The sequence below is a fragment of the Miscanthus floridulus genome, chromosome 4 (genome assembly GCF_019320115.1).
Source record: "Miscanthus floridulus cultivar M001 chromosome 4, ASM1932011v1, whole genome shotgun sequence".
NCBI classification, from domain to species: Eukaryota; Viridiplantae; Streptophyta; class Magnoliopsida; order Poales; family Poaceae; genus Miscanthus; species Miscanthus floridulus.
Genome location: NC_089583.1, coordinates 101,934,822 through 101,952,090, shown reverse-complemented (window position 1 = coordinate 101,952,090; position 17,269 = coordinate 101,934,822). Strand labels below are relative to the sequence as shown.

General features: G+C 45.1%; 2 protein-coding genes and 1 pseudogene across 3 annotated transcripts; all 3 read left to right on the top strand.

The window, feature by feature from the left end:
• The first annotated feature begins 47 nt into the window (after positions 1-47).
• Positions 48-4,978, top strand: LOC136552356 (uncharacterized). 2 transcript variants are annotated; one of them, XM_066543897.1, is made up of 4 exons: positions 48-371; positions 3,749-3,839; positions 3,928-4,195; positions 4,612-4,978. In XM_066543897.1, the coding sequence occupies exons 2-4, from the start codon at positions 3,756-3,758 to the stop codon at positions 4,797-4,799; spliced, it is 540 nt and encodes a 179-aa protein (XP_066399994.1). In that variant the 5' UTR covers positions 48-371; positions 3,749-3,755; the 3' UTR covers positions 4,800-4,978. The 2 variants fall into 2 exon arrangements, with proteins under 2 accessions (XP_066399994.1, XP_066399996.1); XM_066543899.1 differs by having other exon boundaries at positions 48-404.
• A 713-nt stretch (positions 4,979-5,691) lies between these two features.
• On the top strand, positions 5,692-7,735 carry LOC136552355 (WAT1-related protein At5g47470-like; annotated as a pseudogene).
• Positions 7,736-15,508: 7,773 nt separating this feature from the next.
• LOC136552354 (uncharacterized) lies at positions 15,509-17,026 on the top strand. The gene is made up of 3 exons (XM_066543896.1): positions 15,509-15,887; positions 15,976-16,243; positions 16,660-17,026. The coding sequence occupies exons 1-3, from the start codon at positions 15,768-15,770 to the stop codon at positions 16,845-16,847; spliced, it is 576 nt and encodes a 191-aa protein (XP_066399993.1). The 5' UTR covers positions 15,509-15,767; the 3' UTR covers positions 16,848-17,026.
• Positions 17,027-17,269: the final 243 nt, after the last annotated feature.

Here is a 17,269-nt window from a genome sequence, read left to right as displayed (position 1 = left end):
ATGAGGCAGAGGCCTCGTATAGAGAGAGATGCCCCGTTCTAAACCAAGCCAGTGGCCCAGCCCAACTGAATGCCTGAAGGAAAGAAAACGTAGCCCTAGGCCGCTAGGCGGCGCCAACGACTGGACGAGGCGGTTGCGGTGGGCAGGTGGGGGCGTGGGGCGGTACCTGCAGCGGGGAGTCGCCGGGCGCATAACCAGGCAGCAAGCGGCTAGTGGTGGGAGTCGGCGTTGCGACAGTGGTGCAGCCGGCACCCAGGCAGGCGGCGGCCTCTGGGCCTGGCATACCGCGCACAGCACAGGAGGAGGCGAGTTCTAGGCGGTGCATCCCGAGGTCCCGACGGTTTTGAGCTCTCAGGCATAGTCAGCTCCCCGTAAGTATAAACTGAACCGATTCTCTGTAATAGGTAAGGGCAATTTCGCAGTTGTAAGGTTGTAATATGCACTTAAGTTTTTTGTATTTTATTGGTACATGCCCGTGCGTTGCAACGGGAACAAGATAACCACAATAATTTTAGTTTAAACGTGTGTTGTATTACTACCTCTGTTTCAGCTTATATTGTTTATGCTTGTACTCCATAGCTTGACACGACACAATCTATTATATTATATTGTTTAGCTGCTTATAAACTTTTGATAATTGGATATGTAGTACATTTGATATAAATCTAATCGTATCAAGTTTGTATTACAATTGATAGTTAAAAAATATTTGAAGTTATTGATCAAAGATGTTAATGTTTGAATGTTGTGTGCCTTATAAAACAATATGGAGGGAGCATTACTAAAAAGTGATATTTTGAGTGTGATGCTCGCAACATTTTGTTTTGCAGCCATAGTCACTATTACACGAGTCTTCACAAAGTTTAAACAATTAGCACATAATTGAAGTTTTGATGTATATTGTAAGGACATAGTTATGCTATAACAGTCGTTTTATACTACAACAACCGCGCGTTTTCATACAACTATCCATTAGGGATCTTGGTCAATCTACCTGCCTCACCATCGCTCTATTGACGCCTTCTCCCTCCTATCTTTATTACAGTAACATCTTCCGCAGTCATGCCCTCACTTAGGATCTGCCCATAAACAATGCTCGGCCATTGCGCTTTGTTGCAAGATCTTAAAGCCAATCGAGCCAATGCCCAAGTTGATCGGCCTATTCATAGTTATTCAGGTTTTAATCCCATATAAGATGTGAAAGCCCAAGACCCAGAAGGCCAGAACCCTTACTCCTGATGATCAGATTGTGTGAGCTCGAGGGCATTCGGATGATCGACCCAAGATTACAAGCACCTAGGGAGAACAAATCTAGCTAACTGGTTGCTTAGTAAGAAAATCTACAATCTTAGAGAACAAATGATCTGACCATGGAAAAAACACAATGAGTTAGTGATAAGATCGAACAGGACAATAAATTTATCATTAAAAGGTAAAAAGATTGAAAATACAGATGCTGGGCTGGTAGTTCTTTTACACCATGGAGGTACTCATGTTGCTAAAGCACTATGAAACCTCAGAAACTTAAAAGCTGGTTCCTCGCTCTATATGCAAAATCTCACACACCTATTGCCGGATTTTGTACAGGAACCGTGGCAGGTGTCATCCATTAATAATGATTAAATGAACAACCACCATTGATGTTATGAACTATGAAGAGTTCCCTAAAAACCGATCAATCTCGCAAACTTGTTGCTGAATAGGTTGCATCTTTTGTTACTTTTAGACAGTACAAGTATACAAGAAACTTAAGCATCACAAACTTATGGATATTCAGCAAAAATAAAATTTAGATGTATGACCAGTCTAAATAAAACACAGAGACTGATGTATGACACGCATCAGACTAATGCTTATGCAATGCAAGGGCTTCTTCCCCATGGTGTAAAAGAAAGCAGCAGGAATGAGACGTGCAGCTATATAATAAACACAACAATAGGAGAACAAGATCATGCTGGAAATCCTGGAATAGTATGGAAGACGAGCCCGGCGGCCACCAAGGACAGCAGAGCGTGGCGACACCGGTGCTGCGGTGCACGAGCTCGGCGCCGCCGATTCCTCCTCCAGATCGAGCGCAGGCTGCAGGCCCCGGAGACAGCAAGAGGCTATCACCGACACCGATCTGAACGGTGCCAGTGAAGGCGCCAGCTTCGGCTACCATGTAACCTATCATGGGACCAACCTTACGTAGATGTAGATGATGCTGGCCTTGTTCCTCACGGAGGGCCAGCCAATTAGCTAGCAGACCGGAACGGTGGAGGCAGCCGAATGCTCGCGTCGGCTGCTTCCTATTGTGGGGGTAAGCTTCGATTTGAACGGTGGGGACTGTGATATCGCTGCTCGTGTTCGGTACATGGTTGGCTGGTGTCGTGTTGGGTGCGTAGATGCCGATCGGAATGATGGGTGGACGAGCGGAGGCGCGATTGACAACTACGTGAGTAGAGCTTCAGCCTTCAGGAGCAATAATGCTGTGATTGATGCCAGCATGAGATCAAAGGAAGACAATCCGTTTCCTAATTAGTCGTGATCTCCTATCTCCTAATTAGTGTGATCTTGTGGAGAAAAAATGTTGTGATTGATGTCAGCGAGAGAAGGAAGGCAATCCGTTTCCTAATTAGTCGTGGCATCTGTTGATGGGCGAGGCAGCAGTGATCGCGCGAGGCTTCCGTCGAGCGTGTATGCAGGGTCGGACGCGTATGATCGCGTGATTGAAGGGCAATTCCCCTTGATTTGGCTCTTTCCTTCAATGCACGGGTGGGATTTTTTTTCCGCGTGATTGTCTGCCTACGTGGTGAGGGGTTTGCCGAAATTTCCTTTTCTGCGCCAAGTAGTCATGGATCACATGGTGGTTTTGGTGCTGCCGGGTAGACGTTGACAATCCGTATGTTTTAGTTGTAGAGATCTGTATATTTTAGTACATACTTTTCCAGAAATAGAAGGAGTACTCCACGCAACTAGTGATAGCATGACTCAATAATTAAGCCTCAGGTGCACTTTATTTTAGTTCTGAGAATGGCTCATCAGGCAAATTGGCAGATCAATTGATGGGTTCGACAGCGAAACTAGAGATCGATTGAGGAAAGTGCATGTCCTGAATAGTGCAATTCAACAAATGCTTCATAATTTTCTTTAGTCCCACCTATTGACTATTGTGCTGTAGAACTTGCTGGTTCACTTAAATGGATAGCTTTTTTTATCGTCAGTGAAGCATGTAGGATGAATTTCGGTTTTGTTTGTTGTGTCGAGCCATATGAGAAGGTGCTGTGTGGGAAACCATGGCCCATGGGTCAAGGACCAGGCATTCTGCGAGCTCATATCGGTCTTAGTCCATCACCTACTCTAATTTAAGCCGTGTATGCCAGTTCTATTTTATTTGGTATACCATATAATGCTTCAATTTTAAAATTGAAGTAGCTAGAAAATCATACTGTAGATGTGAAGTGTGTTATTGTGCCAGTTAGGACCAATGTGGTCAGTATATTGAAATAAAGACAATTTTGATGCTACCTCACCTCAAATGCTACTTTTGTACAAGCATTCTTTTTTACTTATATCAGGTTTCAGAATTGTGTACATTGTGTAATAGACTATGGATAGCTAGAATTGAGACTCTCAATATTGTGTTGGGCATTTTAAGATACTAGTGTACAATAAGATACTTGTGTACATTATGAGGGTGACTGTGTTCTTCTTAAGCAATTTACTGGGAATCTGAGACAATGAAAAAATTATTGGCATTATTTTTCAGATCTATAATGGATCCCAACATGAAGAAGCTTCAAGAGGCTCTGGTTGACATTGAGACTGATGCGGAACAAGTTCTTCTAGCTAGGCATCAGGTTCATATATGTTATTGGCTTGCCTTATTAATACCAGATGAGAGTCTAAATATCACTCTTCTGATTTGTTGTTCTCTGTTACTATTAGTTGGTGGAAAATGATAAGATAAGAAATGCAAACAGGGAGGCCCTGACAGCCCTCCGGAAACAAGCTAGGACAACCAAAAGCAGTGTGCCATCTCCCTTTGAGGTCATAATGAAAGAGATGGAAGGAAACTCTGGCAAGCAGCTGATAAAGGAGATATGCCCAACTTGTGGAGACCACGACCCCAAAGAACATACTTGGCTAATGTTTCCTGGATCTGATGTTTTTGCTCGTGTTCCATTTCACGTGGCACACACTGTTCTGGAGAAAGGTATGCTCAGGAATCGCGCCCCACAAAAACCAGTGCATTTGAATTTATCAGTGATGTAGGTTCATTAGATATATGGAGCAAGCATTTATAGTTGATTTTGAATTTCATGTAGATAATGCTTGGGCGGTAGCTCTTGCATTTTGTTTGCAGCTTTTTTGCACACAAACTGTTAAAATGAGCAGCATGTAAAGAACTCTGTGCTGACACTATTCTTTTTTTTTATCGACTCTTCTGGCATCCAAACTGTTTTCTTTCATTTTCGTGAAAATCCAAGAAAAGTGAAGCATGTTCTTCTTTCTGCAAACAAGGAAACTTATGTGCCTATTTAGTCCAACTATTTATATTTAGCCAGTTCGTCGAGGCAATATTTATGACTAACAATTGCTTATTTCGCTTTGTACTTTGTATTGGTGCAGACCAAGAACGCCTTGATTTCGATACCAAGAAACTGCAAAGCTTTGTGAAGGAGAAATCACTTGTGATCTCTGAGAAAGGTGCCCTAGCAGGAAGATTTGGCGCTGACACTGTGAAATCCTTGGTCAGCCTTACAGACACACCTAAGTTGACACGGGAGGGAGCAGAAGTGAAGTATCAGTTGGGTTAACTGTCCAACCACAATGCTGTTTCTTGGATATCTTCTGTATAGATGTTTGCTTCCATGTCGAACAAAATTTTGCGTGATTGTTAGCACTTGCAAAAATTTGTTCCAAATGGATGTTGAGCTGTTGAACCGCAGCTAATCTGGTTTTTTGAATTCTGATTTGCTGTGACATTGTAACGCAATCGGTGTGTAGTTCCTGATGGGGCATCCTTGATGACCTAGCTGTATTTCCTGATGGGGAATCCTTCATGGCGCAGTCAGTGTGTAATTCCTGTTTCAAACTGAAGACAGGTGGCAAGACTTGTGTGCATTTCTGCACTGTGTCATAGCAGAACCAAGGTTAGGCCCCGTTTAGATCAAAAAAAATTTGGATTCTGGCTACTGTAGCACTTTCGTTTATATTTGGCAATTAGTGTCTAATTATGGACTAATTAGGTTTAAAAGTTTCGTCTCGCGATTTCTCACCCAACTGTGCAATTAGTTTTTTTTCGTCTACATTTAGTACTCTATGCATATGTCGCAAGATTCGATGTGACGTGTACTGCGCAAAATTTTTTGGAATCTAAAAGGCCCTTAGTCTTCCTCACAGTTTGCACGAGAAGTCTGATAACTTGCAAAGTGGGTCAGTGGGTGCAAATCTGTTTACCCAAAATTCTGCAATTGCAGCTGACATGACTCAGCTCAGCCAGCGGAAGGCAGGTTGCATTTAGTAGTATTTACCCTTGCAGTTGCAGTAAACCAACCATGTTGTATGAATTATTACAAGTAAAGTCTATTTCCTATCATCCAAACAAGCTCCAACTGTTGCTCGTTGCTCTTCCCCAACTCCGGCTTGACGCGTCCTCTTCTTCCTCGTCTACGGGATGCGGCCATCCCATGATCCCATCCTCAATTCAACAGTTCAGTTGAGCATCGCTCGTTCCTACTACTACCATTTCGGCTTCAACTGTTCAGACATTTGAGTATTGCTCGTTCCTACCATTCCAGCTTCAGTCCCGGAGGGGCGGTTGTAGCGGCCGTTGCGGGGGAAGGAGGGGCCATCGTCCCTCAGAATAGCAAGCACAGAAGAGTCGACTAGTCGAGGCGCGCGCGACGTGCGCAGAGGCCACACCTGCGCGCGCGCGTGCACCAGAAGAGGAAATCGCGTGCATGGCCGGCGCGCCCGCCACCGACTCTGCCGCGGCGGCGACCTGCGCTGCGGCCGTGCCGCTGCTCCTCCCGCTCGATGACGCCGTGGCGGGCGGAGGGTGCTGGGAGGACGCCGCCATCTCGCTGGGACTGGTGGGCGTGCAGCTGGCCAGCGCCGCGTACATGGTGGTGCTGACGTCCGTGCTGGCGCTGGGGCTGGACCCGCTCTTCCTCATCGCCTTCGGAAGCCTGTGCACCGGGATCCTCACCGTCCCCTTCGGCGTCAAGTTCGAGAGGTTTGAGTTAATCACGGACCGCCATGGATTGGTCTTTGTTTTCTGTACGTTCGCTGATCGGTCTGCATGCAAATCCGGGATGGACGGGGTAGGAAGAAATGGCCGTCGGAGCTGAGCAGCCGGCTGTTTTTCCAGTTCGTCGTGCTGGCTCTGGGAGGGTAAGAAACTGCAGCAATGCCAATGGTGTGCTGCTGCTGCTCTGATCCCAAATGAGCTTGCGAATGATCCGTGTTGGTCTCTTCCAGGGTGACTGGATTCCAGGCCCTGATGCTGCAGCCTGCAAGGCATGAAGATGACGTCCCCGGCCATTGCTTCCGCCATGCCCAACCTGGCCCCCGGCTTCATCTTCGTCATCTCCGGTTGTCTCGGGTACTCCGCCGTCCACCGGCCGGGCTCCCCAATCCACACCCTGAGATGAATTAGTTTGTGCATGTCCACGTTTGCAGGTTCGAGAGTGTTGATCTGAAATGCCGGTACACGAGGGCCAAGATCCTCGGCACCGTGGTCTGCCTGGGGGGCGCCGTGGCCATGAGTTTCCTGCAGAGCCCGGATGCCCTATCGGGGCACGTGCTGCCGCGACCGGCGGACCCCGCCGCCGCCGCGAGCTGGGTGGTGGGCTGCCTGTGTCTCCTCGCCGCGGTGCTCGTGCTCTCTGGCACGATCGTCATGCAGGCGGCGACCATGCTGCGCTTCCATGCGCCGTTCACGCTCTGCTCCGTGACGTCGCTGATCGGCGCGGCGCTGACGGCGGCGTTCCGGGTGGTCACGTCCGGGCGGCTCAGCCCCGGGACGCCCCAGATCAGCTTCCAGATCGTCCTCTCCCTCGTGTTCGTGGTACTGCAGAAATGTGACGACGTTAGAAATCTACGGCCATGGTGATGGTTGAGCTGAAATGACCGGTTTTCCATGGTGGCCGGCGGTGCAGGGAGGGGTGATGAGCTCCGCGTGCATCATGTTCCAGACGTGGGCGCTGGAGAAGAAAGGCCCCGTCATGGTCTCCATGTTCAACCCCATGCAGACTGTCGGCACCGCCATCTTCTCGGTGCTCTTCCTTGGCGGCGCCATGCAGCTAGGAAGGTACTGGAAGGTTCCAGATTCACCCACGCTTTGGCTTGCTTTGCCCTCCCTTTCTTCCCGTTGAGATTTTTGATAAGCGTTGCAGGGATTGTCGGATTGACATGAATCAGAAGCTGATTTTGTGCTCTGGGTTTATGTCTTCCAACCCCACCAAATGCAAATAGACTGAATTGATCGCTTGATGCTTGGCGCAGCATACTCGGGATGGTCTTCCTCTTCTCCGGGCTGTACGTAGTTCTGTGGGCGAAGAATAAAGAATGTCAGGTTCTTGCTGCAGACAGGGTGGAAAAGAGTAAAACAGCGCACAACGACATGGAGAAGGCCCTCTTGTTTTGAGATGGAGCTAAGTTTTGCTTCCCTTGTAATATTATTAGGCTCCTCAATTTAATACAATTGTAAATTTATAAAATCTTCCTTTAAAAAATAGAACTTGTTAAAATCTAGGTGCCTGAATTTTCAATTCCTTTCAGGCAACGGTTATTGCATATATTTTATGCTAAAATTGCAGGTTTAGCTCGTTGCAATTTATGTAGGCATAATCTGCAATTTTTTGTTCTAAGAATAAAAAACATTAGACAAAATCACAAACCTGATAAAATTTGGTTAGTTGGCACAAAGACAATTAAAAATTTACAATTATTTCTATAGTTAGACAAAGATAAAAATTTGATATGTTATGATACAAAGACAAATAACAAATCATAAAAGCAACAATTTACTTATACTAGTTGGTTGTACAAGAGTGTTGCATGAAATCATCTTAAAATTCAGACACCTGAAATATAGGGGAAGTGAAAAAAAAACTTACATCCTCTTTCAAATCCTGATTGCCTTAGCCGTACGACCTAGTTTGATATGCAAATGTAGTAAGGCATCGTTTATGTCCACTGATTGTTCCCATGCCCCTTTAACTGTTTCAAGAATCCCGGAGGAGTACCCGAAAAGAGTCAACCCTGAAACTATGGTAAATTGAAGGATAAATCTCCATAAAGCCAAATTTGGAAGCAAGAAGATGGAAAACTAAATGGCTTATTCAAATCACCCCCCATGTATTGCTCACCCTAGGAAAAGTTTGAAATCCCAATGGGATTTTCCCATGAATTGTTCACCATAGGAAAGTCTGGAATTCCAGGGAATTTGAGTGTCCAAACTAACTTTGAAGGATGATCGGTGCATGATCAGAGATTATTGTTGTTAATGCCCGAAGGTCTACCGAGGGGAAGTGCTCTTGCCATTCAAGGGTACAGAAAAAACAATCAATCGTAGTCATTGTAGGACAAGGTTGTTCATTGACCAAGTAAACTTGCCCCCTTAGTTCAATTTCTAGCAGTTTCAGGCCGAAGATCGTTTGTTTGCAACTGTTCACCATACTAAGGTCAAGCCTGTCATTATTTTTTATCTGCTAGATTTTGAATGAGATCAAAGTCCCCGAGCAACAGGTAGGCCGACATTGATTGCTTCAAGGATAAAAGTTCCATGAGAAAGTCTCTCTTCTCTGTGGCACTGTGGTTCATAAACCCCAGTCAAGGACCAAGAAATATCGTTGGCTCGCATAGTAATATCTACTGAAATAGTATATTGGGTTTGGGACTTTGGTTGTATAAATAAAAAAATTCTCCTTCACAGCCAAAAAAAAAATGCCACAGGACACCCCTGCACGGTTAAGGGGCTGTTTGGATCTCATTCTCGTAGTGAGATTCTGGATTAAAAAAATAACAGGTGTTTGGATCTCATTCATATATTGATTATTGCCATGAAAATAACAGGTGTTTAGGATACATAGTTGGATTCTAGATTCCCATTCTAGAATCCAAGTGTTTGGATCTGGTTCTTATTTTTTTACCTTATTCTCATTTTTCTTAGGAGATCCAAACATGACCTAAATAGGTGGAATTTTTGATAAAATGTGGGCCCATGGTCTCCATCAAGATTTCACTTTCCCATTTGAAAATCTTTGTGCAATCATACTACAGTCGCCCCCCATGACATGATCAGATTTCTTATGGTAGCTCGTTTAGCTGCATCATTTAGAATTAGAACAATCCAACAAAAGATGACAGAATTTTCAGCTGACAGTTAAAATCAACAATTAAAACTGCAAGGCTCAGCAAAACGATTGGGTCCCAAGACTTAAACCCGAAGTCATCGAGGACTTGCTCAAGGCTACGGGGTGGAGTACAACACTCAACGAAGTTCACATGCCACAACCCGGCCCTCACACAAAGATTTTTTTTTTATTTTAACCCTTTTTTGAATATAATTTTAAATTTAACATTGTCGGTTTTTTTTTAAAACTAACACTTTTGGCCGCGCCTATTGCCCTGGCGTGGCCAAATGCCTGTGCCGCGCCATGCATGGTGGCGCGCCATGCATGGTGGCGCGGCACAGGGCTGACGTGGCGTGGGCCAGCCTGGGGGGCCGATGACGTGGCGGGTCTTGCCGCGCCCTGTTGCGTGGCGCGGCTGGACCAGATATACCGCACAAACAGCCACACCACCTAGCCGCTGCGCCTGCCGCCGGCCCGGGCTACCTGGATGGTAGAATCGAAACGCGTCGCGCCCGTATTTTGTTAAGTTTTTTTCATGGCCGAATAGAGAATTTGATAAGCCAATGATTAGTTTTTCGTCTTTCATAATACGGTTATGCACCATTTTAACTAAACAATTACGAAAAATTGCCACCGGCGTCCAGATACGACGGGACTGCCGGTTCCCGAACGCAGGGTACTTAATCTCGCCGGCAGTGCTGCCGCGACTCAAAGAAACGAATAAGAAGCAAGTTGACAAGCTGCCACATAACATATTCATTGTTTTGACATAAGTTTGACATAACATAACCAAATAACCCCGCAAGTTTCGGATGCCAATATTCGTTTGACCTAACAAACTAAGACCCAGGAGTGTAAGGATCCCTCAGACGCCTCTGTCTCTTCGAATTTGTTAGCAACACATTGGGAGTGTAGCCAACGTCGGTATGGTCGCATCGACGGTGCGTATGGCTCGTACCCTGCAGGTATATGACACGCACGATTACTTATAATTCTTTATGATCGTTAGTTCATGGAGCCTACGTATTGAAACAAACTATCTTTGTTAGTACATGTGAGGCTCCTTGGGTGCCAAACGGGGCACCACCTAGCTGAGACATGCCGATCTCATCCTGCGGCCATTCGTTCCACTGGCCGTGCTGTCCTAGCGCTATGATGTGGTGGTGTACGCACCGCGAAAGTGGCACCCTACGTCATCGGCTGAGAAGAGCCGGCTGGTGTCCTCAAAGAGGCTGAAGACGTGCCACCCGACCGCGCGGGGAGTGGCGGTTCCTCATAAGGAGTGTCCATGCAGCTCAACTTCTGAGCTAGCTTCCTGCAGCTCTTCTTCACCTTCTGCATAAATAGACGTTAAAGTTAGTTCATTACCCAAACGCATATACACTAAAGAAATATTTTCAAAACGGACAAGTTTATGTTTACCTCCACAAAAGCCGCGAGAACGCCTGGCCCTTGCCCTCTAGACTCGTGAAGCCGGAACGCTGCTTCGTTGGACAGCCTTAACAATTGTATCGCCTGGGTACAGAAACACGGTTGGACAGTTTTAGTACACATACTTAATACCAAAAGGATAACAAATTGTACCATTCAAGTATCTTACCACGTATCTTTGAAGCGGGGCTCTCTGTAGCTGTGTGTCCTCCCTAGTGGTAACGTCGTACACATCTTCGATGACATCTTCTTCCGAGTCCTCGTCAATCGCCACGTCAGTGTACGGGGGCTTGATATGTGTCCTCGTAGACCTGTGAAGCCACCGCAGGTACTCGTCGAAGGTGTGCTAGTCGTGTGGAGGACCCGCAAGGACCGCATGTGGTACCCTGGTCTGCCATAAATGGATGTACGAGCTGTGTGTCACACGCCAATACTTGGTCTTGTACCTCTTTCTGCGGTCAAACCTGCAACAAAACGATATTAGTTGTACCAAACACACCTCTGAATTGTAGCATTGTTATTAATCGATAACGTACCCGTGCAATACTTAATTGGTGGAGTAAAGCGGTGGTGGGCAGCCTGTCATTTTTCCAAACTGTCTGCAGACCTGGATGGGTAAGTGAATCTCGATCACATGGAAGAAAATAAAGAGGGACATCGCAGCGATACTCGTGTGACTCGTCCCTAGTGATAGGACTCAGATAGTCCTAGAACTCCGGAGAATCCCAAGGACACCAAAACACCTAAAATTTCATAATTGTCCGGAGAATCCCAACGGGCAATCGTTCCCAACATTAAACCCAGAGTAGGTAGGAGCAACCCCCCAGGTTTGCATGTCCTGAGGTGCGACGGCAGGCAACGCATAGTTATCGATACGTCAATGCTAGGACTGCGCTACCCCAGCTGTACCCCGCTATGTTCTCCCATGGCTGGCGAAGTATGTCAAGAAAGATCCAGCTGATGGTGTTACCCCGAGGCGTCTGGGAAGAGGAAAGCACCAAGAAAGTGCCAGAGCCACACTCGAGCGAACCTGTCGATCTGTGCCTCCTCAGCTTGTGGGTCCAAGTACTCAAAGCGCTCTGTGATCCAGGACGACGAAACACCGAAACTTTTCCTGTAATTGATCAAAGAAAATGAGACGCGATGCCAGCTGTAAAGCAATGCAAGTATTAAATAGGCTTGAATTACTCACTTATTTTTCTTGGAAGCATCGTCGTTCAGTGGAAGAAAACCAGTAAACTGAGCCACCAATTCCCTACAGTGATCGTTGTCAACTATCCCTGTCACTGAAAGTCCCCCCAACCGAAGGCCTAAAATAGCCTTCACGTCCTACAACATCAAGGTCATCTCGCCACAAGGTAGGTGGAACGTGTGGGTCTCAGGCCTCCACCTGTTATAAGAATAGAACGACTATTAGTTGCCTCCAATTTGTTACAAGAAAGTTTACGTATAAAGAATGCACTCGCACTTGTCTACAACTGTAGTAAGTAGTACTGGGTCAAGGGGCGGAAGACCGTGGTTGACAACACGGACAAGCTCGAGGAAGCCAGCACGCCGTATGTACGGCGTATAACGCTCGTCCCACTGATGCGCCCTGGTGTGAGTGTGGGGCCTCAAAGGAGGCAAGGACACCTCTGCGTCGTTGTCACTCAAGATGTGTGCTCGGTGCTAGTCGTCGTACTCCACCTCCAGAATAGGATACAACGGGTGCTGCGTGGGAGGGGTCATCCTGTTATAAATTGATAAACAAAACGTTAGAGTATTCAAATTAACAAAATTCAAGTTAACATTAGTAAGTTCACAAACAAATTCACTAACCTAACTAGCCTAAATCTCTAAACTCAAAATCCTAACTATACTAGATAATAAATACATAATCAATCCATATAAAACTTTGGTTCTAAAATTACAAGTAATCTCTCCGTCTCAAAATAAATACACATCTTGCTTTTCGAGTAGTCAAATATGTTTAAGTTTGATCAAAACTAAAAAAACGGTATCAATATTTCTATCTCCTAATAAGTTTATTACGAAAGTATACTCCATGCTTAATGTAATAGTACATATTATGTATCATAAATATTAGTACGCTATTATATAAATTTGGTCAAAGACATTAATAGTCAATGAAAATAGCCTCGATGTCCCTACATGCTCCTAAAAATGCTAGTACTAGCAGACCACCATCAACTCTTTTGCTTCTGCGCCGGCCGCTCGAGGATTGCGAGGGCACGTGGGGGTACCGTAGGGATACAAAAAATACTAACTATACTAGATAATAATAAAAAAATATAAAATCGAGAGGGATGTACCTTAGGAGCGGGCGGCTTTGACGCGCCGGTGTTCGTGGCGTGGCCGGCTAGGGTGCTGCGCGGCGGGAGGGGCCAGGCACGGCGTGGGCGAGCGGCCGAGGCCGGGCCGTGCGGGCGCGGGCGGGGCGAGGCGAGGCTGGGCGGGCGCGTGCGGCCGCAGGCAGGGCGCTGGCGGTGGCGGCGGCGTTCGGGCGGGCGGGCAGGGCAGGGGTGCGGGCGGGCGGGCGGCCTCGCACGCGGTATATATCTGGTCCAGCCGCGCCACGGATCAGGGCGCGGCACTGCCGCGCCAGGGTCAGTGGCGCGACAAGACCCGCCACGTCATTGGCCCCCGGGCCAGCCCACACCACGTCAGCCCTGTGCCGCGCCACCATGCATGTCGCGGCACAGGCATTTGGCCGCGCCAGAGCAATAGGCGCGGCCAAAAGTGTTAGTTTTAAAAAAATCGACGGTGTTAGATTTAAAATTATATTAAAAAAGGATTAAAATTAAAAAAAAATCCACACAAAAGGCAGGACAACAGAGATACAGGACGAAAGGCCTATACGGTTCCCATATGAGACTTTTCCCTGTGTGCCTTTATAAAAGATCGTAATCCTCTGTGTGCCTCTGAAAAAATTCAGCGGTCTTCAGCGCCACTACTCCAACTTTTTCGTGTCATCCATGCCACTTCCGTCAGTTTGAGCTCTAACGCCGTTAAACTGCAGGTGTGAAAAGACGAAAATGCCCTTAAGTTCAAATATGTTATTAATTTTTTTTGAGCACCTTAACGACTTCAAATGAAAAAACTCAAAACTAGAAAGTTGTAGATCTCGTCGAGATCTATAATTTTCATATAAATTTTTTTCATTTAATTTCGCAAAAAAAATAATATGATTTTTCTAAGATATATTAATCATATCAAATCATATTTTTTTTGCGAAATTAAATGAAAAAAAAAATTATATGAAAATTATAGATCTCGACGAGATCTACAACTTTCTAGTTTTGAGTTTTTTCATTTGAAGTCGTTAAGATGCTCAAAAAAAATTAATAACATATTTGAACTTAAGGGCATTTTCGTCTTTTCACACCTACAGTTTAACGGCGTTAGAGCCCAAACTGACGGAAGTGGCATGGATGACACGAAAAAGTTGGAGTAGTGGCGCTGAAGACCGCTGAATTTTTTCAGAGGCACACAGGGGATTACGATCTTTTATAAGGGCATACAGGGAAAAGTCTCTTCCCATATGGGGTGGCCCAAACCAAGTACACACCTAAACAACTACTACGACAAGACACGACACTACTTGAAGATAGACAACACTTCTGTCTTCTTGTTACACTCAGGCCAGACAAAAACACATAAAGACGACACTTCTTATTACAGTGCTAGGTGCATAGTAATGGCTAGTCAGAATCCCCCTCATTAGGTCCTTCATGAAAAGGAGAAGCTTACACAAGCATTTGCTGAAAACATGTTGTGGAGTTTCTGGCATGCTCCCCTAACTATTGAAACCTTGTTGAAATGTTGAACGATCATCGTCTTTAGGCTTGTCGCAGATCCAAATAGAAGTTTAAGGAAATCCATCTCGTAATCATGTCCACGGAAGCCTTCAAATTCTGCCACCTCCAAATGAGGTAAAGAGATCAGTTCATTTCTCCGGTTGCTAGCAAAATTACAGTCACAGTGCTCCCAACATTCTGAATCCTGGAAAGCATGAAAGTATATATGTTACATCACTGACGCTTCATATATATATATTTGAGGATCTAAGAAATGTGGAGTGAATGGAAACGATGCGTGAGACAGGTGAAGACAATAGAATCATTACCACTCTGAGTAGGACGACCTTAAGCCTTTGTATGGCGGTTCTAATCTGGAGCAGTTGCAGCACAAGCGCTCCAAAAACATGCCCATCTGTTCGGAGATGCAGCTCCAAGGCTGAGAAGTGTGTGAGGGTCCCCGAAAGCCGTGCTACTTCCTGCTCGAAGCTCCGCTCCACGAGTGGAATAACCTGCAAAGTGATTTCATTTGCATCGCAGCATATGTAGACATAAGTATCATTTTTGGTGGAGTGTTAATGAGTCATCATCATTGAAGGGAAGGAAGTTCTGCAGCAAAGGGATCGGAACAAACCAAGACGTTGTCTATGTAGAGGGACAGGATGTGGTGCTTGCCGTCTCTGCCGCTCCACTCCAACCCTATGCTCGGGCCCATCTCCAACTTCAACTCATTGAGGCGCCATCTCACGTTCTTGACAAACCCAACTATAGAATCTTCAAGATAACACTCATTATGGAAGGCCCGAACCTCATTTTACCTACAGATATTGTATGCCAGTTCTATTTTATTTGGTATACCATATAATGCTTCAATTTTAAAATTGAAGTAGCTAGAAAATCATACTGTAGATGTGAAGTGTGTTATTGTGCCAGTTAGGACCAATGTGGTCAGTATATTGAAATAAAGACAATTTTGATGCTACCTCACCTCAAATGCTACTTTTGTACAAGCATTCTTTTTTACTTATATCAGGTTTCAGAATTGTGTACATTGTGTAATAGACTATGGATAGCTAGAATTGAGACTCTCAATATTGTGTTGGGCATTTTAAGATACTAGTGTACAATAAGATACTTGTGTACATTATGAGGGTGACTGTGTTCTTCTTAAGCAATTTACTGGGAATCTGAGACAATGAAAAAATTATTGGCATTATTTTTCAGATCTATAATGGATCCCAACATGAAGAAGCTTCAAGAGGCTCTGGTTGACATTGAGACTGATGCGGAACAAGTTCTTCTAGCTAGGCATCAGGTTCATATATGTTATTGGCTTGCCTTATTAATACCAGATGAGAGTCTAAATATCACTCTTCTGATTTGTTGTTCTCTGTTACTATTAGTTGGTGGAAAATGATAAGATAAGAAATGCAAACAGGGAGGCCCTGACAGCCCTCCGGAAACAAGCTAGGACAACCAAAAGCAGTGTGCCATCTCCCTTTGAGGTCATAATGAAAGAGATGGAAGGAAACTCTGGCAAGCAGCTGATAAAGGAGATATGCCCAACTTGTGGAGACCACGACCCCAAAGAACATACTTGGCTAATGTTTCCTGGATCTGATGTTTTTGCTCGTGTTCCATTTCACGTGGCACACACTGTTCTGGAGAAAGGTATGCTCAGGAATCGCGCCCCACAAAAACCAGTGCATTTGAATTTATCAGTGATGTAGGTTCATTAGATATATGGAGCAAGCATTTATAGTTGATTTTGAATTTCATGTAGATAATGCTTGGGCGGTAGCTCTTGCATTTTGTTTGCAGCTTTTTTGCACACAAACTGTTAAAATGAGCAGCATGTAAAGAACTCTGTGCTGACACTATTCTTTTTTTTTATCGACTCTTCTGGCATCCAAACTGTTTTCTTTCATTTTCGTGAAAATCCAAGAAAAGTGAAGCATGTTCTTCTTTCTGCAAACAAGGAAACTTATGTGCCTATTTAGTCCAACTATTTATATTTAGCCAGTTCGTCGAGGCAATATTTATGACTAACAATTGCTTATTTCGCTTTGTACTTTGTATTGGTGCAGACCAAGAACGCCTTGATTTCGATACCAAGAAACTGCAAAGCTTTGTGAAGGAGAAATCACTTGTGATCTCTGAGAAAGGTGCCCTAGCAGGAAGATTTGGCGCTGACACTGTGAAATCCTTGGTCAGCCTTACAGACACACCTAAGTTGACACGGGAGGGAGCAGAAGTGAAGTATCAGTTGGGTTAACTGTCCAACCACAATGCTGTTTCTTGGATATCTTCTGTATAGATGTTTGCTTCCATGTCGAACAAAATTTTGCGTGATTGTTAGCACTTGCAAAAATTTGTTCCAAATGGATGTTGAGCTGTTGAACCGCAGCTAATCTGGTTTTTTGAATTCTGATTTGCTGTGACATTGTAACGCAATCGGTGTGTAGTTCCTGATGGGGCATCCTTGATGACCTAGCTGTATTTCCTGATGGGGAATCCTTCATGGCGCAGTCAGTGTGTAATTCCTGTTTCAAACTGAAGACAGGTGGCAAGACTTGTGTGCATTTCTGCACTGTGTCATAGCAGAACCAAGGTTAGGCCCCGTTTAGATCAAAAAAAATTTGGATTCTGGCTACTGTAGCACTTTCGTTTATATTTGGCAATTAGTGTCTAATTATG

Excerpts from the sequence above, each read along its gene's own strand:
- LOC136552356 (XM_066543897.1), top strand. The coding sequence starts at position 3,756 with ATGGATCCCAACATGAAGAAGCTTCAAGAGGCTCTGGTTGACATTGAG. Across the intron at positions 3,840-3,927 it reads TTCTTCTAGCTAGGCATCAG|TTGGTGGAAAATGATAAGAT; the intron begins GTTCATATATGT and ends TGTTACTATTAG. Across the intron at positions 4,196-4,611 it reads ACACACTGTTCTGGAGAAAG|ACCAAGAACGCCTTGATTTC; the intron begins GTATGCTCAGGA and ends GTATTGGTGCAG.
- LOC136552354 (XM_066543896.1), top strand. The coding sequence starts at position 15,768 with ATGAAAAAATTATTGGCATTATTTTTCAGATCTATAATGGATCCCAAC. Across the intron at positions 15,888-15,975 it reads TTCTTCTAGCTAGGCATCAG|TTGGTGGAAAATGATAAGAT; the intron begins GTTCATATATGT and ends TGTTACTATTAG. Across the intron at positions 16,244-16,659 it reads ACACACTGTTCTGGAGAAAG|ACCAAGAACGCCTTGATTTC; the intron begins GTATGCTCAGGA and ends GTATTGGTGCAG.